The sequence below is a fragment of the Manacus candei genome, unplaced genomic scaffold, assembly GCF_025592945.1.
Source record: "Manacus candei isolate 608988 ecotype Guabito, Panama unplaced genomic scaffold, ASM2559294v1 h1tg000008l, whole genome shotgun sequence".
Lineage (NCBI taxonomy): Eukaryota > Metazoa > Chordata > Aves > Passeriformes > Pipridae > Manacus > Manacus candei.
The window spans coordinates 26,344,440-26,369,697 of record NW_026138056.1 but is presented as its reverse complement, the minus strand read 5'-3'; the positions used below and the strand labels follow the sequence as shown (position 1 = coordinate 26,369,697).

At 36.8% G+C, this 25,258-nt stretch overlaps 1 protein-coding gene across 3 annotated transcripts in view; it reads left to right on the top strand.

Moving 5' to 3' along the window:
* The window catches only part of STAU2 (staufen double-stranded RNA binding protein 2), a 170,519-nt gene that overhangs the window by 102,241 nt on the left and 43,020 nt on the right, over nucleotides 1-25,258 (top strand). Inside the window, exons 12-13 of one of the 3 annotated variants that reach the window (XM_051768611.1) lie at nucleotides 6,126-6,239; nucleotides 15,978-18,408. The exons of 1 other annotated variant lie outside the window; for it this stretch is intronic. In XM_051768611.1, coding sequence (XP_051624571.1) covers nucleotides 6,126-6,239; nucleotides 15,978-16,034 — 171 coding nt within the window. In that variant the 3' untranslated portion in view covers nucleotides 16,035-18,408. Of the gene's footprint in view, nucleotides 1-6,125; nucleotides 6,240-15,977; nucleotides 18,409-25,258 lie in introns of those variants that run through there. One more of the 3 variants, XM_051768593.1, reaches the window with a different exon arrangement.

Below are 25,258 nucleotides of genomic sequence, written 5' to 3'. Positions count from 1 at the left end.
ACTGTATTTTAATGAAGATTTAAGGCTACAATACAGCTCCTATTCAAACTGTGTAAGAGAGGCATGTTGGAATAGCTCAAGATTTACTGCTGAACTGTCAGTCTTCAAGCTACCAAGTGTCTTTACCCTTTGGTGCAGTAGCTACAGTGGAAACTCTGCCCACTGCTGTGAAGCAGACACAGCGATTAATGAACCTGAGGTGCACTAATCAAACATATGTTTTCTTGACACAATGATTGTGTTATATATCACATCCGAATGTACAGGCCTTTATCTTTCCTTAATGATCTAGCAAGGGGGCTTTTTTAAATGTGGGTGTTTTTCATGCGCTCCTTAGATTTGTTCCACAGGGGGTGGCCGTTAAAAACATCTGACGGGCATGCAGTTAGCCAGCACCCTGCTGAGATTAGTAAAATACTATATTTAGTAATCGCACTACATCAAGGAACTCCAGCATTGCAGGAAACAGTTTGATTCAATGCTTTTTTTCTAATTTTTAATTTTTTTTTTTTATTGTATGTCTTATTATTTCATCTGGGACAATCTTTTTTTTTCAACTCGGTCTTGGGTTTTGTGTCTATGTTTCTACTTTTTGTAAGAGGCTTTCCCCCAATTTTGTTTTTTTGTTTTTACTGTACTCCTGTTCTACCCTCACACAAAAAGAAAAAAGAAAAAGAAAAGAAAAAGAAAAAAGGAAAAGGAAAAAAAAAAAGAAAAAGAAGGGGGATTGTAAAGCAGGTAGTAAGAATGAAAAGTGGCATTTGGAATCTCTCTTACGGTGCTCTGTGTCTTAAGAGACTGATCTATTATTTCTTAGGAAAGCTCTGTGGATAATACAAGGATTCATGCTTTTAAGTACTAGAATCTTATATGGTGAAAGTTCCTAAAGTTGGCTTTGAGAAAATGGTTGACATGAGCAAGTATATTCAATTTATTTCTGTGCCAGAAGTATTTCTTCAGCATTAAATATTCGTGAAACAGACTTGAACCACAAACTGGATTGTTTCATTTTTTTCCTGTAGTAGTTGACATGACTAACAGTAGATGAACCACATAAAAAGGAAGAGTAAAGACCAATATGGAAAAGACAACTTTTTACCAGGATGCTAAAGGAAGCAAACTGTTTCATGCAACTCTTGTCCAAATCAAAATTACTGTTTTAACATCTGATCTCTGAGCCCATTCTAGTTTTCTTGTGACTGTAAGTCCACAGCAGCCTGTATGAAATCTTGGAAACTATTCTGTAAATTCAGGACTAAATTGGGTCCTCTCCCCTTAAGGGGCAGATTTAAAGGAATACCATCCTTTGTTCTAACAAAATAGTCCAAGCTTGTCAATCCAAAAGATTTGTGCACTGCTGAACATAATGGCATTTTATTACCTAGTTTATTTCTGTCTAGCATTCTAAGGCTCCTGCTGATGCTTTGACTCAGAATAGTTTTTGGTTTGGAAACCTGAACTCTAGTGTCACAGATGACTTCTTTCTTTTGGTAATTTGTATTATTTTTGTAAGTTATTAAATGTTCAAGAAAGAAAGTGTTTGTCCCGACAGAAGTTGTGTTTCAAACTGTGAACATCTAAGCAGCAGTGTGTGAAAATAGTAACCTTTATTTTTGTTGCCCTCAGACTCTTGTTAGTGCAGTTAGCTTGTTTCTAACAGTACTTTGGTATATAATAGTTAAGCTTAAGTACTAGGTATGTACAACAGGTCTCTCACCTTCCTCAGCTGTGACTCAGTAAACCATAGCCCTTGTTCATGCAGAAGGACAGATGTTCAAATTCAGAAGTGCTTGCTGAAGGCAACTCTTGAAGTTAGGGACATTGTATTTGCAGAATAATTTATGCAGTTTAACTGCGGCTATTATCCAAAACTGCATATTAATCTAGTGGTTTAAAGTAACTTATTGCAAGATTAATCTTCCAATATTTTTTGCAGTTTCTATCAGAACACTTTCAAGTAGGAAAGTGTGTTATAGTAAAGGTAGATAGAAGAGACATCTTTATATAAATATGAAAAACATGGGAAATTTCCTGCTTTTGGAGCAGCATTATGATAGAAGTAACCTTAAATGTAATTTCTTATGCAGATTTATGCAGTGTAATTTAGTCTTTCCTTTATAAAATAACATGCAAAGTTAAGAATTCTGGCTATGTCATTCCACATTCAGTTGTAACATTGTAAACATTCATCTTATGTCTTCCTTTATGTGCAGCTATAAATGCCCATGAAAATATTTGCATCTCTTCAGTAATTTAAAATATTAAAAACAAGAGCCAAATTTAACATAGCTGTCAAATGGTTTTAGATCTTCACATACATTTCTATATACACATGCCAGTTTAGTTGTACCCCTCCATACGTACTCATACCATGCAGCTTGTTCCCGACTGAAGCAATCTGTAAAAAGAACATACAGTTCCATCTTGTGAATATGGAACATGTAATCATATATGTGTGAGTAAATCCATGGCATGTGCTTGCAGAAAAATTTACTTCTAGAATTGATTTCTTTATTTTGATGCCAGGGATGCACTTTGCATTTTACAGAAGGAGTATTCGTGCCCTGCCCTCACAGCGCAGTGGAGTGCTGTGTTTGGGATTCCTGAGCTGGGTATACATGATTTATCTTAGGTGTATGTAGTTACCCGGGAGAAAAGCTGGCAGTGCTGTATGCTTTTCCCAATAAATGAGCAGGCTCATTTACAGTTATTGCCAGGATCTTGTTGGGGTGGCACCGCTTTGTGCTGTGTAGACAAATCTTGGAGGAGAGTTATGTGTAAATCACTCATAATAGTCTGAGGCTGGAGGTCCTGCATTTTACTCAGAAACTTGCACAACCCTTGCTACAGACCATGCCGGCCATTGTTTTCTGACCAGATCCTAATGCTGTTCTATCAGATCTCTGCTTATATGTTATCTAAATAAAACTCTGAATTTTAATGAGTGAAATTTCATTGCTGTTTAATCCTTAAAATGCACTGAGCTAATCTGTGAGTGTCCCTTAATTATAAAAACCTGAACCCAGAAAATTAGGTCCTGAACATAGATAGTAATTATTTTCATAACTCTTTTGTTTTTACCTCTATAATATGGAAAGAGAAAATGACCAATTGTGATTAGGCCAGAGGCCTTAATGATGGGTTTTAGTCCTAGCACTACCATTCACTCCAGTCAGTGCCTAGTAAATTTGGACAAGTCATTTAATGTCTATCCACAAAGCAGCCTTATCTGCCTCACAGAGTTGTGGTGAGATGAGCTGTAGGTAAACACTCCTGACTCTTGAGGCACTGAGGAACTTAGAATAGTGTTATTATTGTCGTCATGAATCTCAGTAATGGCTATGTAATCACCATCAGAGCACTTGGCCAACCTACAGTCACCACTCCTTGATCACAGGTACACTGATTCAAGTATTTCCTGTGCCCTCATGTTCCCCTGCCTTAGAGGACTTGATATTCTTAAACTAGTCTTATAGTTGTTCAGATTCCTCCCACACTTAGTCATAATAGCATGGACATATAAACCAAAATATTTGCAACATGCTGCTGGCTGAAAACCTGGAAGTATCTGCTGCTATTTGGGCTATTTGATAGTTATTTCACTACTGCTATTTCTTTCTGAGTGCCTATTTTGGGCATTCTGCTCAAATGGGTAAATACCTAGCACTCTTAGTTGACCAAAGGAAAAAACCCCAAACTTTGGATCACAGATCAAACTTGAAGAAGAAAGAAATAACATAGTTTGAGACTGTAACAGCTGGACTGATAAATAATAAAATAGGATTACTGGGGAATTGTACGTGCGCATGCCAAATGGAGAAAAAGTCTGAATGTTTCTGCTGACTGCACAAATCTGTAGACTGGAGAGATTTGATGAAAGGACATAGTTTTATTCTGGTCCCATTCAAAGTCCAGTCTTTTGTTTTTTATATCACTATTCATATTATTAACATAGAAAGTGTTTATTTTGGTTCAACTCAATTGCTTCAACAGAACAAGAGATAATTAGAGGGCTGTTGTCTAAGAAATTGCAAAGTAATGGCCTTGATACATTGAGATGAGACCAGAAGTGCAGCATGAAGTCCCTTTGGAAAAGTTAAGCCTAGAAAGATACCAAAATTCTGAGTTTATTTTAATTTCAGTGTGTGACTCTAAAGTAGGTGTGAGTTAAATCTACTATTGTAGATAATGTAGTGTCATGTAGTACTAATGACTTTTCCTCTGGATATCTCCTGTTCTTTCAGCTTGTTAACCTTGCTTTATTCCAGTGGACGTTAGTAAATTGTAACCTTATTCATATTATTCTCATTAAAAATAAGCCTACAAATGTACTATACAGTTCAGAAAATACCATTTTCCCATTTCTCCATATGTGCTGTTCTTGGTCACCAGATTTTGCCCCTTTTGTGATGTCATATTTGCAGTACACAGTCATCCTCTTGACCTTTGCTGCCCCATTTCTCCACACTGCATTCCCACAACACATACTCAGTAGAATATCTAGCTTGGAAATAGTTGTGGAAGCTTGATAAACCTTTGTCATAACAGTAGTTCCTGACATTTAAAGAACTTCAGTTTATATTTGCCAGCCAAATTTCATACCTTCATACCTCTTTCAATTAATCAAAGTTAAACCATTGTATATGTGAAGGGGCCTCTTGTGGTTTCTAAGTAAGTAGTATGGCTTTTCTGGCAGAGAGCCACAAGCAATTTAATAGGTACATACTGTGGGGGTTGAGAGGAAGAGAGACAGGAGTAATCCAGAATGCTTTAAGAAGGGCTGAATGAAATCAGTATTTCTATACACAGTACAAGACTTCTGCATTCTGTATCTTACTTTTGGCCACAGCAAAACTGGTTTAATATGGTGTCAGTAAAGTAATTCTGAAGCATAGCACCAACTTGGTTTTCCTCTCACTCAGCCGGTTTTGCGCTGGTTTTACTTCCGTTGAAGTATTCCCAATTTGCACCTGTGGCAGAGAAGAGTTAGGCACGGGGGATTTAATACACATGGTGTACAATTGTCATATGTGTCACTAAACTGTTTCCACAGGAATAAACCTAATATGGTTCCTAGTTGTTTTCAGAAATAATAGTTTATTCTCTAGCCTGTCAAGATGAGGCTTTACCATGTATCTTTTGCCTGAGAGCCATACAGCTGTAAATAGATACCAACATAAAAGGTCTGTCTCCAGCAGAGCTGATCTCTCTTTCCAGTTCTGACAGGGGTCACATAGTCAATGTAAATTACCACCATAAACTAAATTCCACCTCTCCTGCAGAAGAAAGTGCTTGATCTGCCTGTCTAGAAGTCAGGAGCTATGCAGAGAACTGTAATACTTCAACAATTCAGCATGAGTGGCAACCTGTTCTTAATAATGAAACACTGGCAACATTTAATTTCATTTTTCCGCATCATATTAAAATCCATCCTTTCTTTAGGGGATTTAAGAACCATCTGAGGAACCTGAAAACAAGGAGAATAATTCGAGTAGAAGCACTGTCTTCCTCTGTATTTCACGAAAGCTTCAGGTTCAACACGCGCAACTTGACCTCAGTAGGGAATGAGTTACTCTTAGGAAAGGATAGCCTAGACATCTCAAGAAGAATGTGAATTCTTCTCCATTTTATCCTGTCATTTTGATTTAATTGAAATATACCATATTAGCCATGTCAAAGGAGTTAGTGGATTTTAGTAGAAATGGAATTACAATTGAAAAATTTAAACTATTATTGCCAGGTTTTAGGGGGTATAATGATTTACATGGGTGTTTTATAACTAAGCTAAAATGTGATGTTAAAAATGCCATGTAGGTGGGAAACTATAACTTCAAACTAGATCCTTATATACATATAACATCTTGAATTCAGTCTGAAAGGTCTCAGAATCTGAAGAACACAGCACTTCAAAAACTATCCAACAGACATATCACGGAAAATTTGGCCCCAGTTCAGCATGTGACTATCTAGACTATTTTACACACTCCTTGTTTTATATTAAAGATGAATTCAATGTAAATGTCTGGAATTCTTCTTACAAACTTGTTGAAAAGGGACAGTATTTTAGCATGACTCCCTTGTACAAACCTGGTGTTTAGCAGATTACGTATGTTATTCTGTTATAGGTACACTACAGTGATAGACAAAATGGCAAAGAGTGTATGACCTGTTTGACACTGTCTCCTGTGCAGATGACTTTCCAAGGTATCGGAAGCTCCATTGAAGCCAGCCATGACCAGGTATAATACCTTCACCCCACACTCTTGTAATTTTATTAATATCTGGTAAGGCCAGAATGTCAGCATTAGTGAATTTTAAATTTCGACACGTCTTGTGTTTTTCATATGGCATGCTCTTGTCAGTGGGATTTGCCTATCTTGCCCTAGTAAAATCCTGATTAGATCTAAAGAGTGACATGGAGACAAAACTATATTGCCTTTTCCGTATTTTTAAGACACATTAGGAAAGCCTGAAGAACTTGCTTTAAAGTCAGATGTAAGGTTTATACAAAAGTTTTGTTCAGTCTTATGTGTGTATCAGGTCTTGTCTATCCTATTTTTGCTAGAAGATCGTGAGTAGCTGGAAAAGCAGAGAGATGAGACCATCATCTCTAGCCATCATCTGTCACAAGAAACTGGCATTTGAGAGGGGAAAGGCATTTTTAATCAGACTGTGTAAAACTCCCATTTTGTTTGGCTGTTGATAAAACATTTAATTCAAGATTCTGGCAAAAAGCCAAAAGAAAAGAAAAAGGCTCAATGTTAATAATTTGTCACCCTGCTGCTTCATATGGGAGCTGAGGGGGGGCTTCCATTCTAGTTGTCTTGTCCACCAACACTCTTATGTATAAAAGGAAGACAAGACTTCGATACTCTGAAAGTTTTAAGAGCAAAACAGGACATGTAGAAGAAAACATTAAACCAAACCTTGCAGCTTTCATATTTTCAGTAGATTAGAAAAAATTACCATGTTTACTTGCCTTTACAGGCCATCTTTAAATTTTACTGTGTTCACATTTACCATATATTTTATCAGACTCTATGCGAGATTCTTTGAGAAAAAAAGGAAGGTCGCCTTAAGAGTTAGCAGAATTAGTTACTTTTGGAGAAGTTTCAGACGCTCTCAGTCATGTTTGTGTTTGGTGGGTTTTTTATTGGAAGTTCCTAAGTTAGTTGTTAACATGAACTAAGCCCATTAGTTATTTACATGGTAACATGAGGATACTTCCTGCCCTTAAGTGTTTGATGTTTTACAGTAATGGAGAGCTGTGGTAAGTCAGACCGTACTTTGACATTCAATTCTCATTTCATCCAGCAACTTGTTTATGCTGTTCTAAAGCCGCTCCATTTTTCTTTCAGTAAAGACAGGCTCTTAAAGTATAGTTATAACACAAGTATGATATTTAGACATTTCAATGAATTTAAGGTGGTCCCTGTCAATTTGGTAACAACTACACTCTGGGCTACCAGCCAGCTTGGCCTTTGTCTTAAAATTTATTTAGGCTAGAGTATGATATGTAAACAGAAAAAAAGACTTTGTAAGCAAAAAGCACATTTAAGCCATCTGAATAATTATATATTTAAGACTTCCAAATGAAAAAGTTGTATTGAGCCTGCAAAGTCAAGCACCTAGAAATTAGGAAATTCCAGATGTGCAGCATTAGTTTGATCCCAAATGCACCCGTTCAGTGCTCCAAACAGGACATTCTTCTGGGAAGAAAAAAAAATTCATAAAAATCACATAGATAAAGATTGTATCATATCATGTTTGCAAATAGGTACCAATTAAGTTTGCTTGGGCCATTATGTAGCTAGAATTCCCTCATCTTGCTTCAATTTGAAGTTTAAAATATGTTCATCATTGGTTTTAGTTATGCAATTTTCCACAGGGTTCTTAAAATGGAAAGAAAAATGTTTTGCTATTGCGTGATGGGGTAGTTGTTGTGTTACTTGAACCCAAATCGGTTTTGCAAAGATTTTGTCTGAGCTGAGAGCAAAAGAAAATACTGGACACACAAATTTCTGCTCATCCTTTTCCTAAATGTCAAAGGAATTTCATTTTCTGGGGAAGAGGGATGCTGTTGACTGGTTGTTTTTGATAAGGGGGTAGCAGGACTGGATTAAAACATCATTTGCCATCACCTGAATAAATAGAGAAAATCATTAGCAAATCCAGTGTTTGTCAGGCACTGAAATTAATAAGTTGATGACAAAATTAGAGCTATTAATGGACTAACGAAAGGAAAAGTCCCCTTTTCTTTCTTGTTCCTGTGTGATTGGTATGATTTCCCTTGTTTGCTACAATTACCCTCACAGTAGGTTTATTTGAAATAGTTATTATTCTTATAAAAATAGGAGAGAGAACTGCTGTACCTTTGTTAAGCTGAAGTTATTCACATTTTAAAGTCTTGTTAAAAAAGTGTAAGATATCCATATGATATAAAACAAATTCTAGAAAATCTTCTTTGACTTACGTAATCTGTCAATTTTAAATTGTCTCTGTAGTATTGTACATTGATTAGGATGGGCTAGTCACCTGGAAGCTTGTGATTTCATTGTAGACATAGTGATTTGTGTCAACTGTGAGGCCTGGCATAATTTGACTTCAGGAATTGTCTATTTTTGTGCTTATGAAGATATTTTTTGTCACATTCATTCTAAAATATTGATTCTATAATTTCTAGAGTTTTTTATGGAAAACTGAATGAGACTCTGAAATATTATGTGGGAAAGGGGTGAAATCTGTTGTGTGAGAATATCTAATAAAAAAGCTATATACCGGATTTGTCACTATATTGTGGCAGAAGAACCACAGTACTGTGGTATGTGGTAGCTGATCATGTACCTTGATAAAAAAAAAGAAATAGAAATTAAAAGAAAAAAAAAAGAAAAAAAAAAAGAAAACCATGTTGCCAATGGCATCTCCAGCACCATAGAATACCTTTTAGATTGGACTTGTCTTTTGTAATGTGTCTCTCTACTCATATCCAGTAGGAGATTTTTTACCCAGTAGATACCAAAGTAGTTACAATCCTATATAAGTATATTATCTGGCTTTTTCAAATATGCCAAGACTTGACACAGCAGTTTTTCAAGTCCCTTGCTCTTTTCCTGTACCTCTGTAGGGAGTTTTCATTCTTTAGATTGGTTTAGCTTGTGATTTTAATGAGTTCAAATATTTTCCCCACATACTTCATCTGAGCAATTTCAGATTAATATAAACATATCATACTGATACACTAATTAGTGTGTATTTCAAATGTCTGATTGACAAGGCATATCTCATTTGCTCATGAAGCAGTATTGTGGAAGCAATTGCTGATCTTTCATTTTTCTTTTGGCAAAAGAAGGGAAACATTCCTAAAGCACCACTGCGGTCTGTCCTGCCACATGTTTTGTTAGGTTTTGTATTCAGGTGTGCCAACTTCTTCAGTAGAAATTTAATAGGGTTTAGAATTAGGTTTTTTTCCTGAATGATTTCTTTAATATTTTGTTTTTATTTTCTTTTTATATTTTCTGTATCCCATTATCTAACCATAATTACAAATTTCTCTTTCCTTAATGGCAACTATTCTTTGGAGGTTTTTTTCAGTGAAATTTAGCTACAGGCAGTTTTTAGTTAAAACAGTCACTACTTTCTAGTGATTTTATTAATCAAACCTTAATGGTAGTGAAACCTGGTATTTTTTACCTTGCTGTGGCATCGGAGGCAATCTATTCTCAGGACTTATGATGGACTTCGAGCTTATAATGTGAACCTGAGGAATGAATTGAAAGTGCGTGATTTAAAATAACAGAAAGTAAGTCCTGGTAGTTTTTTTGTTTGTGTCACTGAGAAAATTCAAGGTATTAGAAGTGGGAGACAGAAAAGGGAAAAAATCATAGATAGGAGGCTATATAAGCAAAAATAGGCGTGATGAAGCAGAAAACTAAGAAAGTGTAGAGAAATGGGGCAGCGACTGTCTAAAGGCCTTAGGAGTGGGAAAAAGAAAGTTAGAGCTAAGCAGATGATCAAAAACACCACCAAAAAACCAAACATCTTCTCTACTGCGTAGTCTGAAAGTCTTACAGAGTTTTACCTGTGTCTCGAAGTATTGAAACCGGAATTGCTTGTTAGTGATGCAGATAAATATCTTACAGTTTTAGCAAACTGTGTTACATGAAGAGTTTTTCAAATTCTCGAGCACAGGCATACTAAGAACTATTTGTTAGAAGATGTAACTATTGCAAACTATTGAAGGAAATAGAGATTTCTATTTCTCCTAAAGGATTCTAGTCAATACCATGAAGTTCTTGTAGATGTACTTCACTCAGTAGATATTATTGGAGTCACAGTAATGATAGCTACGTTAAATTTGATAGGCTGTGTCAAACAAGATGGCCTGAGACATAGTTTCAATCTAAGAAGTGACATAGCTCTGCTACATCTTGAACAAGCCAATGTCAGACTCAGCTTCCATGTTTGCATGTATATTTTAGAAACTTGCAATCTTACCATCCTTGGTGTCTTTATAATAGTTGCTGTTTTTCTGAATGTTTCAGCTCTGAGTGACTGTAGAGCTCTTCTTCAGGCATATCACACCCCTGTGGTTGTCATAGCTGTGAAAGAAAAAACATCTTGAGTGCATTCTTAAAGCTTGCTGAACAGCAGGCAATTTGAAAGTATGAGCATTCATTTTTAAATAAAATTATTTAAAAGTTGGTCCTAGTGATGAGAAAAAACAACTTAGACCCATTTTGAGATTTTGAATGCTTGCCATGGAGTACTCTGTCTGTAAAATTGATTTTTAACTCCTAGTAACTTGATGTTCATTGAGGAGTGACCAGTTCTCTACTTAAGTTTCAGGAGACAGATCAAAGAGCAGTGCATTTTATTAAAGTCTCATTTTTTTAATACTTTTTGATGATTTTGGAGGTTTTAACATATGCATGTTTTTTGGAGCTGGCTATACTGTCCATTTGCTTGTTACTGACTTCTGCTCTTTATTTCACCTAGTAGTCCCAATGAGATATGCTGTTAAAGGGGTGACAATGAATCTTTTATGCCTATATTTTTATTTCTTGCTTTCTTAATGCTATCAATTATATTTGTGTTGTATGTTAGACCGTATTTTTAGAACTCTCCTGTGTTTTGCAATGCATAGAATAAAATACTTTTATTCTGTAGGACAGATAGCAATTGTTTAATATTGTATATAAATCTACCACTAATAACACTTTAATTTTCTAGTATAAAAATAGCTGGAAGGAGAATGAGCAGGGGCAGAAATTGTAGAAGTGGAAGAACTACTGATAAGATAGACTTGATGAGAGAGCCCAGCAGGGAGGGGCTGTACTGAAAGGAAGATGCCACGCTCAGCAGTTTCAGAAATCACTGATGGAAAGCTTGACAGCAGTGGTAAGCAAACTGAAATGTGGCATCTAGCAAACCATCATTGTTGGCCTGCAAACAGGCATTTCTGGGCAGGGTTAACAGAGCAGTGATGCCCAGATGTGAGCAGTTCCTGAGGTCATTTCAGTACAAGAAAGGCAGGAGTAGTTCTCAAGGGACAAAAAACCTGAGATGGCTCAGGGGAAGATGCTTGGGGCATTAAGGTTTGAGAAGAACCTTGTAACAGCAAATGCATGATACATGTGAAGGTCCGCATATCTGTATTTGTTATGGTCTGAGAATTGTTTGTACAGCATGCTCAGGAGGCAACATCCAGGGAATTTACAAAAGCCAAATGAACTAAACATGTAGTCAGTGAGTATGCAGAGGATAAGAGTTTGTCCAGTGCTATAACCAGAAAAGATGAATGGGGTTGCATTTTTTGTTAAGATACCTTTCCACATCAGAGAAACAGATGATTTACTGGACACTATGTTAATTCCTGCTTAAAATTAATTTTTTTCTAGGGAGAAATTAGTATTTTCTAGATGTTCAGATTTACTTCACAGTGGGTTTTTGTGTCCTGGACATAGTAAAAAAAAATGAAAATTTTTTAGGATTTTCTTTAAAAAAGACATGTATTCTTTTTCCTTTTTTTTTGTTTTTTTGTTTTTTTTTTCTTAGCTGATGTTATGCACTTCACTTGTCAGCTCATTTCTACTTTATTTATTGTAAATGCAGTTATCATTTCTCCAAGGTGGCTTCTTCAATAAAATGATAAAACTATAGTTTTACTCAGTAAAAATGTTCTAGCAGTTTTCCCACAGCTTGGCAATTCCATTACAGCCCCTTCAGCATCAGGACTCCTACCTGACCTTGTGAAAACATCCCACACTACTAGGTCTCCTTCTCCTGCCAATGTGGTCTCACTGGCAGCTGCCTTCTTGACATCTCCATACCCTTCAGGGGTGGGTCAGGCATGGCCACAGCTGACTGCTCAGCACTCCAAAAGAGACACAGTTCATGTGGGACAGAAATATAAACTGCTTTTGGTATATGGCACCACGCTTCACTCTTCTGTCTCTTAGGTTGACGTTGCAGTCAGGAGTCATCCCATCAGGTTTTAGTTAGGCTCACTGGGTTGTTGTCTGCTATTTGGTACTTTTCCCTCATCTGCTTTGCTCCCCACAACTGTGTGTGGAAGTGTTGGTACATTCTCTCCGTATTCTTCATCTTCTGTTTCTCATTATCTTGTTCTGGATGTACGTGACAGAACATTTGCTTTTCCCTGGCAGCTGCTGAAGTTTTCCTTGATGAGCCCAAGATCAAATATTTGGGATTTGTAATCTTCCATTTTCAAAAAGTGAGTTATTAATTAACTGCCGAATGGGGAAAAAAAATGCAAACGAAGACACGACTATGTCCTTGCCAGACCCTTTCAGTGCTCTCATTCAGAGCTTCCTGAGCTTCCCAATGTGAGTGCCTCTTCCTGAAGATGCATAATAGGATTTTTCAGTGTTCTGTGTATGCAGTGCTCTGCGTTTGTTTACACAGCAGTGTCAGCAGGGTATGAAATGCTACTGTTTCAGTCTCTGCCTATCTTACATGCTTGGCGTGTAACTGATGACAAGCAGAGACCATGTATGTTTTGAGGGCTGTTTCCCACTCTGTTGGGAAAAAAAAAAAGGTGAAGTATCCTCATGACTACTACCAGTGAGGTTTCGCAAGAGTAGTGAGGTTCACAGGATCACAAAATGGTTGAGGTGGGAAGGAACCACTGGAAGTCATTTGGTCCAAGGCCCCTGCTCAAGCAGGGCCACCTAGAACAGGCCCGTGTCCAGGCAGCTGTGGAATATCTTCAAGGTAAGAGGCTCTACCTCGGTTGTTCTTTCCTGTTTACTTCATTTCCAGTCCTGTCTGCTTACTAAGCTGCTGAACTAGTGTTCAGCCAGCTCAGTGAGTTGAAATGATCCACTGGGACTTAGATGAGTACCAGAGCTGAAACAAGGGAGACATCAGGACTGCCCAGCCAAGAGGAGAGGAGGGGTAGTTAGTCCCCTTCCACAGTAGCAAGCTATTGCCTCAGCTTACCCACCTTGTAAAATGTCACTTGAAGAAGTGATTTTCTTGTAGAAATGTTTGTCTTCTTTAGTACCCTTAAAGCTGTTCACTGTGCAGTAGCATGATCCAGCACAAAGAGGAGAACGGGGTTGGCATGCAGAAGGAGGAAGGAAGAGCAGGGTCATAGCAGCCCTAACCTGCAGAAGTTTAGCTGTATTGGAACTGCACCCTTAGTAGTTACTTGTATTAAAATACCTTAGGAGGCTTTCAGTGCAATGTAACATGTGGAAGTGGAAAGAAAAGCATTAACAACATGCAGTGAGCCAATCTTCCATGGACCAAAGGCCAACTGTTCTCTATCCTTGGTTTGCAATCTGTTTCTGGTTTGGTTTGTTTTGCCATTACTTCAGGCTCAGCTGGACAATGGTGAAATGTAAGAATCTTGAATTTGCTTGCTGCTCTGGCTATTAGGGAAGGGAAAAGGCTTGAAAGAGAAAGGTATTGGAGAAGTTTGGAGAAACTAAGTGTCAGTTAGTTTTCTGCCTTGTCACACTGCAGCAGGAGATTCAGCCCATTTATATTATCAAGAAATCTAACACCTTTTTCTCTGTAAGGAAAAGACAGAGAGAAGACAACAGAGGTAGGTTTTTCTCCTACTTAACAGTTAAAAATGGATAGACATACACCTACTAGACAAAAGTTGGTAACAGAGATAGAAGCAAAAATCAAGTGAATGGAGCCCCCACTACCCCCTCACTAGTTTGTCTTGCAGTTGGGATTGACAAAGATCTAGATTTTTCATCTTGACCACTGACATGCAGCATTTTAATTTTAGTAGCCGTGTTCATTTTAATTTCTAGGGCTGGTAAAGCCTTTCAAAGTTATGAATTAAAACTAACAGTCAAAACTCAACTGCCTATTTTGTAGGCACCTCCATTTTAGACAAAGAAAGCTGTTAGGAAAATATACACTCAACTTTATTGCTCAGTCTGTGCTTGCCAAAGTTATTCTGTGGCATTTTCCACACACTAATCAAAGTAATGCTATATCTGTTTGTTGATATGTGTTTAATCACTTGTCATTCAGTCAAGTTGCTTAAGACTCTAATTATATAATTGCCATTTCAAAATACATTTCCTTAACCATTCTACAAGACAAAATAATGATTTGCACATGTGGCATCTGAAGAACTGTGCTTTTGCCAAAATTGTGTTTGCCACCTAATTTTTCCACTTCTCTTGAAATAATATCACATGGCTGGCTGTATGCATGCACCTAGTACAAATGAAATTTCAAATTTTTTGGTTTGCACAGTCATCATAAACCCCTTGATCTACACAGTGCAAGTAGAAATGAAATTTGACATCCTACACTCCTTCATTTCAAGGATTTATTTCAAGAAGCCAGGATCTCATAATAAATGCTCTGACAATAGACTTAAAGGGAAATAAATGAGGTCAAGTATCATAAGTAATTACAGGGGAATAGCCAAGCTTATGTACTGTGAAATACAGTGGGATAACAAAACTGAGCGCTCCTCTCTGCTACCACTTCAGTTTCATTGAATCAGTACAATTTTCCTCTGACTATCTGTTCAGAGTTTAAACAACTTTTCCTTCTTTTTGTCTACACAACGTAACCAGCCCTGGTGGTGGGCTAGTCTAAGCACTTCTGTAAACTTGGACAGTCTTCCAGTGCCACATTCCCACAGCAAGCTCCTGTCACCTGTTGTGTCTACATAACTTATGCACTCGTCTGTATGTAGCTTGGCCCATGTTTTTAGTGCTGAAGAACCTTCCTCAGTCTGTTGTAGGCAAAGTCATGTCTTTTCTTGGCAGAGGTAGGATTGCTGGAGGATTGGGTTTCTCAGATCGTCAAGTCAGAACATCCCACTGTTTGAGAGAGGAAGGAGTCACCAACTAACCTTCTCTTCAAAGCAACAAATGTGCAATATCCTCACTTGATACAGGAGTTTCTGCATCCCCAGAAGCTCCACATGTACTTGTGTCCTTCATTTCATAGCCCTTACAGACTGTCTGTGTTCCAGTACTAATGCTTCATTCCAGCAAGATCCTTCACATATGCTAAATGTAAGACTGCTTCCAAGTAACTCATTCTCTCAAGGATCCAGGACTTGAGATAATAAACACTAAAATAGAGGTATCAAGCAAAACCAAGGCAGTGAACTCAAGTTAAACTTTAAATATTATCAATATCTCTTCATATTCATTCTTTCTCTTTCCCATCATTAGAAAGACTGTGAGACCTAGTTTTCCACAGATCCTTGCGGCTGTACAAATAATTGATTTTACAGTCCAAAATCTCCTCTCTCATCCTTTATCCCCTCAAAAAAACACCAGTTAAAATTGGTCCAAAATAAAGAAAAAATGCTTCCAGCCAAAAAAAATAATTAATTTTGTACTTGGGCATTTGTAATGAAACTAGGAAAATGGCTGAGATTCACAAAACTGGTGGGAACCTCAGTGGTTCACACACTCATGCAAGGTGTAGAAGATGTAAACTTTATTCTATGCTTGTCTCTACAGGACCATGAACCCTCTTTAGGAACCTTCCTTGTGCTACAGAGCAACATAGCTGGGTAGCCACAGGAACACAAAGTGGTAACCAAAGTGCAATGCTCTTTTTTAACTGAACAGTTTGTTCAATAAAGCTTCATGAGCAGAAAAGTTTGGGGGAATTCTCATTTTGTATTAACCCCCCTTTTCTGAAGCATGAAAAGAAGGATTCATATCCTCCTAGGAGTTGAAGAAGCTTAAGCTATGATTTTTTGCAGTCCAGTATTGACCATCAAGTGAATCCTGCCCTTTGTTTTTCCCCACAAATGGACAAAGCTAAACAAACTATAACAGATAACTTCCAAGTTTGTGAAGTTATCTAAAGCTCAAAATGCAGAATATCCATCCTATTTTTCAGGAAGAATATGCTTACTTTGCTCTACAGCCAACCCTATCCCTGCCACCAGTACATATCCAGCTGGTGGTGGCATTGTTCAAACCTCCCAGCCGTGTGCTTCCTCATGGTTGGAAGTTGCTCCATGGACCTGGAGCAGGGACTGGCAGGTCGGCTACAAAGGCAATTTAAGGTAGTAAGACATGTTCAAATGGAGTCCCCAGCGGCACCCAAAACAATATCTTCTTCTTCCCACATGTAGTTCTTCTAAGCATAACCTGCAGACAAAACAAGAGCTTCCCTTCCTTGGCATTTAGCTCTTCAGTCTCTTAAGGAACTTTACATTTGCTTCAAGATTTTTAAAACTTTGTTACATTGCGTGGATTCATAAAGGACATCTTGCCATCTGCTGCACTGAATTTCTTATATTGGCTGCTTGATAAAGTAAGACAAGTGCCGAAGGCTCAAGTCTCTGTGTGCTGATAGCAGAGGGGCTCTGAGCCATCCCTGTACCCCCCATGCTCAACCACTTAGATAAAAATCACACCTTTTGCTGATGCTGGTTACAAGGCTTATCCCACTAATGTAAAGATTTTAGCTGATTTGTGAGGTCATAGAATACCTGATTAGAAATTACTTCAAAATAGTGGGCTGTTCATCAAGTCAGTCCTATTTCAGACTACTGCCTAAATATTTCATACTTTAACATTGTTTTGAGTAATTGGGGTAGTTTTTTCTAGCACAGCATGCTGTATGAAATTATGAATGGAGGAGATTTTTATGTTGTCATGTTTGATTCAATACCCCATTGTCATTTATGTGAAGTAGTATAATAATACACTGTCAGTCATTTAGGGGGGAGCTGGGCATATGTAAAGTTTTGTGCATGTGAGTGGAGCTTCCCAGGGTGCCTCAGTTCATCAGTGCTGATAATACTGCAGAACCTGGGACTTGATTTTGGAATGTACCACAAAACAGGATCATTCTTTCCAATTAAATAAAATGTAAATAAGGATCAATGCGTAGAACCTTTTTTTTGTCATCATGTGTCTGTCTTTACTTGTGAGGAAAATAATAGGAAAAAAAATGGGAAAGACGTTTGCTATAATTTTATAAGATGCAAAATAGTTAAGCAAGAAGATATGAGCTTGAGAAAGCATTAGGGGAATTAAAAGGAGGCATCAAATGTTGGTTTGACCAAAAAGCGCTTAAAATCCCGTTTGCCCTTTCAGAACAAAAATACTAGCAAAGAAGGCTGACATGCTGGCAAATTTAGACACAATTTATGCATGTCAAACTACTTTAAGATAATCTGAAAGTTTCTTGGCCCTCATTTAAATAAACTGGATTTTGAGTTTTTTGGAACTCTCCTGATAAGTAACACTTAAAACGCTTTTGATCAAATACCCTTTCTCAGGCAATTACACATTCTTAGAGGCCAGTTCAAAAGATTGCTTGTTACCTTCATTTAGCAAAGGTTCAAGTGCTGCAGTTTTCTGATCTTTTTTAAAAAGGCAAACAGGGAGAGTTTACACAATAAAAGTTCTTTTTTTATTCTCAAATTAATTATTTTGAAATATCTCACAGATTACATCAGTTTCTTCCTTGCATTCATGTTGCAAGATGGCGACTATTGTATATTGCTAGTGATGCATTAAATTAGTTGTTTACATTATAAAATCTAAACATATTAGAATCTTTTGTGTTTGTCTTCAAAGATTCCTATTCTAATAAAGCTTTCTGAAACAAGTAAGGTTGTCTTTTTTGTTTAGTTTATGCATCAGTGGAGAACCTAAAGATTTGTAGCCTCTAGCCATCCCTGTCTGTGTTTAGTAGAGTGTAAGGAATTTGTGTTTGGGACAATATATATTTTGTTACACTTTTAAATGAATCATTTTGCATTCAGAAAAGGTAACACCTGAGATGAATGTAGATGGAAAGAGTCGAAATTCATACGCTTCTCATAAAGACTGTTTTGCTGTGACTTTTAATTGGAATAAAAGAAGTATGTATAATATCCTGAAAAATAAAAATGTTGGCTGCATCCTTCCTATTTCTGATGACTTTGTGTCACTCTTCAGGTCAAAGTGCTTCTGAGGGTTAAATGACCAACATTCAGTAAAGAACAGTAGTTGGAATTTTAAAGAAACGTTGGAATTTGGACTCCTAGTTTTCCTCTTTAGCAAATGTTGTAACAGAGTTGTAATCAAATATGAAAGATAAAAGCAAAAGCTGACATCTTGATTATGGTGGAGTTGCTCAGTGAAAGTAACTTTCACTGTTGAGCGGAGTTCATGACTGCGTTTTTAGAAGCAAAGGAGCTCCTCAAAGAGTCAGCTGAGCAGTGTGGCAAAGGACGTCCACACTTTACCCTCAACACACTCTTTTTAAATGCAATACGTGTTAGTTCTTCAGCTAGAGAAATGATTGCTTTAATACACTTTTTGGGTCATACTGGTCACACTATATCTGCCTTATGAATCTGTGTTTCAATATGTTTAGACATACATCTTCCTGTCCTAATAGTGTTGGCAAATCGAAGTTGAGTAGACAGCAGGACTTTATTTACCTGCCAAAACTCAAAATAACTTGCATTAAGCCAATGACCAAATCGAATTGTCACAGTTATACTTTATATCAATGAATATCACTGAAAGGAAGAGTAGCAAGCTAAGTGTTAACTTCAAAAGCAGATTGTTTTCTGTGGACAAGATATGCCTTTTAGGATAACGTGCCAAGAGCGCTTCATATCTCAATAGCCTCTAGAACATACAGCAATATAACAAGCACTGGATTATAGTAAAACTTGGGAAATGTGACAAAATAAGCAGTGGAAGAGAACAGTACTGAATCCAGTTGGAAAAACAGGAAGTATAGAACTTGATGAAGTTATGGAATATCCTAAGAAACATCTAGTTTCTGATCATGGTGGTGAGGAAAGTGATAATTTCAATAAGCTTTCAACTTTAGACAAGGAAAAGCTAAGTGATTAAAAGGTATTGGAGACTGTTTTGATTACATAAAAAAGGATAGCTTTTTAAAGTAGTGTGAAAGATTATAAAAAGAGAATATATTATTTGCTTGAAAGACTTATTTTAATGAAAAAAAGCGTGAGAAGGTAGGGAACAGTATGATGTAACAGCCTGCCAGAAGTTGTTTCAAAGGTCGTCATCACTTGCTGAGGTATTTAGGCAAGATATGTTCCCTCAGCAGCTTAAGGACAGTGCCATGTGTAACAATGTAGTAGCACTCATGATGTCTGAACAATTTTAGTAAAGTTAAAGGTTAGTCATGAGGCTTCAGAAATAATACAGACAGTGATCCAAAGTCTAAAGTACAATCAAGGCCTTGTGAGAAAAATTAAAGGCTACATTTCAAATATACCCTCTAATTCCAGATTTCTGATTTGAGATACCTAATGCTATGGTATTCAGAAACAAAGACCACCCAGAACTTTTAAATCATTAGTTCATTAGGAAATTCTGACCAAATGTCCTGATGCTGTAAACATTTTCATACTCATGTAGGTCTGTATATGAGTTGTCCTGTTAGATTACCTGAGGATTGGTCTGTGCAAGTGTACAGAATCAGACATGTAAGTCCAACTGATGTGAATGGAGGTTGATCTGAAGTGAAATACCAAATGTGGGTACATCACCTGGGTGTAGGATCCCATCTTTGTTTTGACTGGGCTCTTGTTTAAGTGAATGAGAGTAAAACACTGTACCTTTGAACACAGTCATATTAAGAACTGATGTTCCTCTGTTAGTTTTTAATGCCCAAAGTCCATGAAAGCTGGAGTTTCCAGCCATCTCATGATTTTTTTAGTAGAATAAGTAATTTGTATTTTGAACTCTCTTTTACTCTTTCTTTTACAAAACATTGTAGCTGGCAGTTGCATGCTCATTGCCTCCTGCTGGCCAAAAGTGACTGAAGGGGGAAATTTTGTTCATAATTTTAGAAAAAGAGGTGAAGAGAAGCATAGAAAAGTAAAGGCTCATTGTCAAAATCACAGGAATCCATGACCCTTGTCCTGAGAATAGATAAGTGTGCTGGGCTGTATATTGAAGAGCTAGTGTATCATGGGTCTCATTTTGAGCAATGCCTCTTACTTCCCTTGTATATCTACCTTCTAAAACCTTGTTCCAAATCACAAATCATTCACAATTGAGAGAGTGGCAGCCCAGAGTATCAAAGACTGTTATTTGACTGACATTTTGATCAGGAGTACAATTTTGGTGGGGATGGTCTTTATCAGATGGAACAAGATTCTAGGTCGTATGTTACAAACTTCTGCATTCCTAAACATGTTCTTAATTTCAAATTGAAATTAGAAGGTAAGCAAGCCAAGTTGCCAGCTAAGATGGCATAAGCAGGTGATGTGCTTTGGTTTCTGTTATATGAAGAAGTTGGAAGGTTCTTTCAGGTCATGAAATGGACAGTGTAAGTACACTGAGGTAGTGCGTTGGCTCTGGAAACTTGCTAAAGGTTTCAGAGTTTTCAGCTGAAGTTTCCATTCCATTCCTTGTCTGACAGAAAAAAGTCTCAGTATCACTCTTACTCTACTGTAGTCTGGGAGAAGTTGTGCACCTTTCTTCTAATCTGACCTTCCTCTACCGTTTACAAGATCTTGGTTTTGTCTTTGTTACTTTTGAGATGAGATATCTCCCTGCAAATCTCTCTCATCGTGGGTATTGCAGGTCCATTGTTAGTTTACCCACACCTTGTCTCCTAGGCAGAATAACTTAAGCTTATTTAGTCTTGACATACAGGGAAGATTTTACATACTTACCTTATTCTTTTTCAGAAACATCTAATCTGTCAATATACCTTTAAACTTCGGAGCTTAGAGCTAAGCATCGTCAAGTTCTAGTATATCAATGCTATCCCTACTGGTAATAGCACTTTCCTATTTCTTGATGTCATTCTGACTATGTGTCTAAGCATTTGCTGTTGTAGCCTTTGTGTTACTTTTGATAGTAATATTATAATTTTGTCCATTTTCTGGAATAAATGAGCTGCATCTGAATGAGATGGAATTTGCATCATTGCCGATTATCCTTTGAAAGTTCCATTTTATAATGATTGCATGTCAACATTGGGGGTTTACTCCAAAATAGGTTCTTTTTTATCAATTCTTACTGTGTGCTTAGGAGAAAAGCAGAGAGTGCAGCAAGAATGCATTATCCATGTTGAATGTAGATCATTATACATAGAAAACAAGAGTCAATTTCCCCTAAATTTGATTATTTCACAAGTTCTATTCCTTAAGTACTGGGAGTAAAGTTCAAAATGTTAATATGGTGGTATGATCAGGATGCTTTTGATGAATGTGGTTTGTATGAGGCTGGGCTCCCATTCAGAAACAATCAATCACTGTCCGGCAAGTTTTGTAAGTAAATGTCATTAAAGGTTGCATTTGCTGAGACTGTATTTGTGTTTTCTAAATAATCTTCTGGCATATTCTCTGCATAGTATCCTTACATAGTGTCAAAAATTACAGAGAAAATAAAACTTGAAAAATTCATGTTTTCTGTCTACAAATGCGCAGGAAGTAGCACGCATCTGAGCAATGCTGTTGAAACCAATTGATTAATCCAGTCTTATGTCAAAATACTTATACAATGTTGAATAAAATAAAATTAGGACTATGAGTAAGAACAGAGTTCTTACAACTTACCCTAGAGCAAAGAGAAAAGAATATACTGACATGCTGTCTGTACAATATTGTAAGTAATGTATATATTTTATATTCATTCTTACAGAAATTACAAAAGTATCTATGTCATTACAAAGCACTCGTGAGTAGTTAAAATTAATTCACAGGAGTAACTTGTATGTAAAGTCATTCACTTGCATTGCATTTTCAAGACCTGGCCCAGACTATAGGTGTTTGTCAACATATTTAAAATACCTTGTCATTGTGGTGTATCCAGTATAAAGTAATATCTGAGTATACATCAAATACACAAATTATACTTCACATTTGAAATATAATTGAAATATTTTCTTTTGATATAAATTTCTTCAGAACAATGTTTTTTTCTGCTGAAATCTGAGCAGATTTCTTTAGTTGTGTAGTGTTGTGTTTCAGTAATTCAAGTCGTGGTGCAGGTGGTACATGCAGTTTACTGATGTTAGAGATAGTATTTAAACAACTCCATGCTCAAAGGTAGTATATCAAAAGTTTTTAAATTGAGGGTGACAGAAACTGGTGCTGTACTTTCATGTTATTCAGCAATGTGGAAGAATTTTGACATACAGCTGGAATGATCAAACTACACTAGTTTTACTGTCTAACTTCATTTGACATGAATTTCAAAGGTATTTGGAAACTATTATGTTGTATGCTACATTTGCAGAGTTTACCTTCCTTAGGGAACTTTTTTATAAAGTCTGATACAAGGGAGCTTATGATCTCAAAACATTGCATAGAGCTGATATATTTTTTTGTAAATCTCCTTTTATGTTTAATTTGCAAGTCATGTAGAAGCTGTAGTTTCTACAGGAGCTGTTACTACAAAAGTGAAGCATGCTACTACTAACCAGCCCACATTATCTTATGAGCATACTTCTTCCACTGATACAAGAAGAGACTGGCCTAGAAATACAGAAGATTACTTCAGCTCATCAGTATTTTGTGTACATATAATAGGTAAAATTGGAAAATAAAGGTAACAAGAGGAAGCCCAAAGTAGTTTGGTGATACATTATAAATGATATAATTTGTACAAGCTTAATATGCTTTGTACAATATTTACTGGTTTGTTGCTTTTTGATAGGAAAGCAAAGAAAATTTTCTTAAAATCTTTTTGTTTTGCTCAATACTGATGTGGTTCAAAGAGCACAGATATAAGCACAGACATAAGCACTTTTCTATAGCATAAAAACTGTATGTAATTTAAAATTTTCTGTTAAGACTTGTATTTCTTCAGGATTCTGACATCTGGGACCCAGAGGACTTGATTTACTTCTGTAATTACCTGTGTGTGTGTGTCCTATAAAAGAAATGAGGATTTCAAAACTTAAGAAAATTAATAACAAAAAATTCTGCAAAAAGTCATGATTGAAAGCTAGTTATTAAAAAAACCAAGAAAACCCAAAAAAACCCAACAAAAACCTACTTGAAAATGGCTTCCTGGGTTTTTAATTTAAACTTTTAAATTTTTTTATTTAGTTAATGTGAAACACTTCCCTACATCTTTAGTTACAGAAAGATCTTTTATGTCAGTGAGGCCTTTTTCTGTCCAAGTACCAAATGTGTAGGGATTCACAAAGGGTACCTCAGTGTAACAGCCCTTCATATTTATCTGACAAAACAGCGAATGATCGCTCGGTGTTTGCCGTGCTTATCTTCAGCAATAACAAAGGATTAAAAGCTTCCTTGCTCCTGTGTTACAGCTCTCGTTCTTTTCCTGCTAGCTCACACAGGCGAGAGAGACATGTTTATACCAAGTATAAAGCTCAGTAGAGGCTGGAGGAGGGAGCTGCTTATTAAGAAGTCAGTATATGTCTCATACAAGGAAAACCAGTGTCCTGTGCAATAGCCATTTCTGTTAAACAGAAGCCTGTGGGGGGAAGGATTATGACGTGTGATTGAGACACCTGTTGAGAAAATAGGCAACTATTGACAAGTCTGATTCATGACTGAGTGACTGCTCTGCTAGTCTTCACATGATCCCCACCGAGAGCGAGCCTCGACCGCCTGCTAAACAAGGGCTGTTTGAAGTTTCTTTTTAACATTTCCAAGACGTTAATTCAGCAGGACATCTCCACTGGGGTTCTCGATGTCACCAAATCAGCAGCTGTTGAAATCCATTCACTTCAGCATGAAATGTTTGCCTAAGTTTTTTCTTTTTTTCTTTTATTTGTGACAACAGCAAAGTAAATAAAACCCTAAAAATCCTGCCCTACTCAACTTGTAGATGTGTGAGAACAGCTTCTGGTCGCAACTGTAGCTGCTAAGGCAAAATATTTATTTGTAGAGAACAATGACCATCTGAGTAGTTTATTACAATACACAAAATCCACTGATTGTAATAGAGATTTCTGAGACATTTTTGTAGTGTAAACATTCAGTTAATTTTTGTGCCAGCTGCCTAACTTGTGCGAAAAGCATTCTGAAATGGAATTGTCTTTGTTTTTAAAGTCCAAAAAAAATCTTAAAAGTCTAAAAGCAAATGTTTCCTATTCTTTCCAGTCAGTAAGTGAAACCCTGTTTTTCGGGTAGGAAAACATTTCTATCTGACTCACATTTCCCTGAGAAAACAGCTTGTATCATAGAATTAGTTTAGTTTGAAGGGGAAACAGAACAAGGCAAGACATGTAAACATATTACAAAGCTCACTTTGATATTTAAATGCTTTTTTTTTTTTCATTTCCTGGCCATCTGAAAAAAGGTGTGGTGAATGCAGTCAATTGTAAATAGAAACTCTGTATTTTCAGTCAGCTTTATTGTTAAACCCGAGAACTGCTGACCACATATGAAGACTCCTGGTTTGAGCCATCCTTCCTCTGTTTATTAAATCTGTTAAGACTTAAGTGTATTTTTACAAGTTCATTAATGTATTCCATTCTCTCTGATGTATTTTTTCCCACTATTATCAGATTTCATTATATGGGAGGAATTATCAGATCAACCCATTATACAGCCGAGCAGCGTTAAGTCTGATTGGAATTTGGGCTTCCCTCCGTTTACAGGGGGAATATTGTGTAAATCAGACTCTCGGGTTTCAGTGGGAGGCACAGGGCTGCACAGCATCCATTTGTCAAGTTGATTGCACCTCAGCAAGGTTGCATTAGCTTGTCTTTGAACAGAACTGAAATCCTATGCGAAGCTCCCCTTTCTGTCATTTACACTAACATCCATCCTCTTAAACCAAGGCCTCAGAGAAAAAACAAAGTGATGGCACAATAT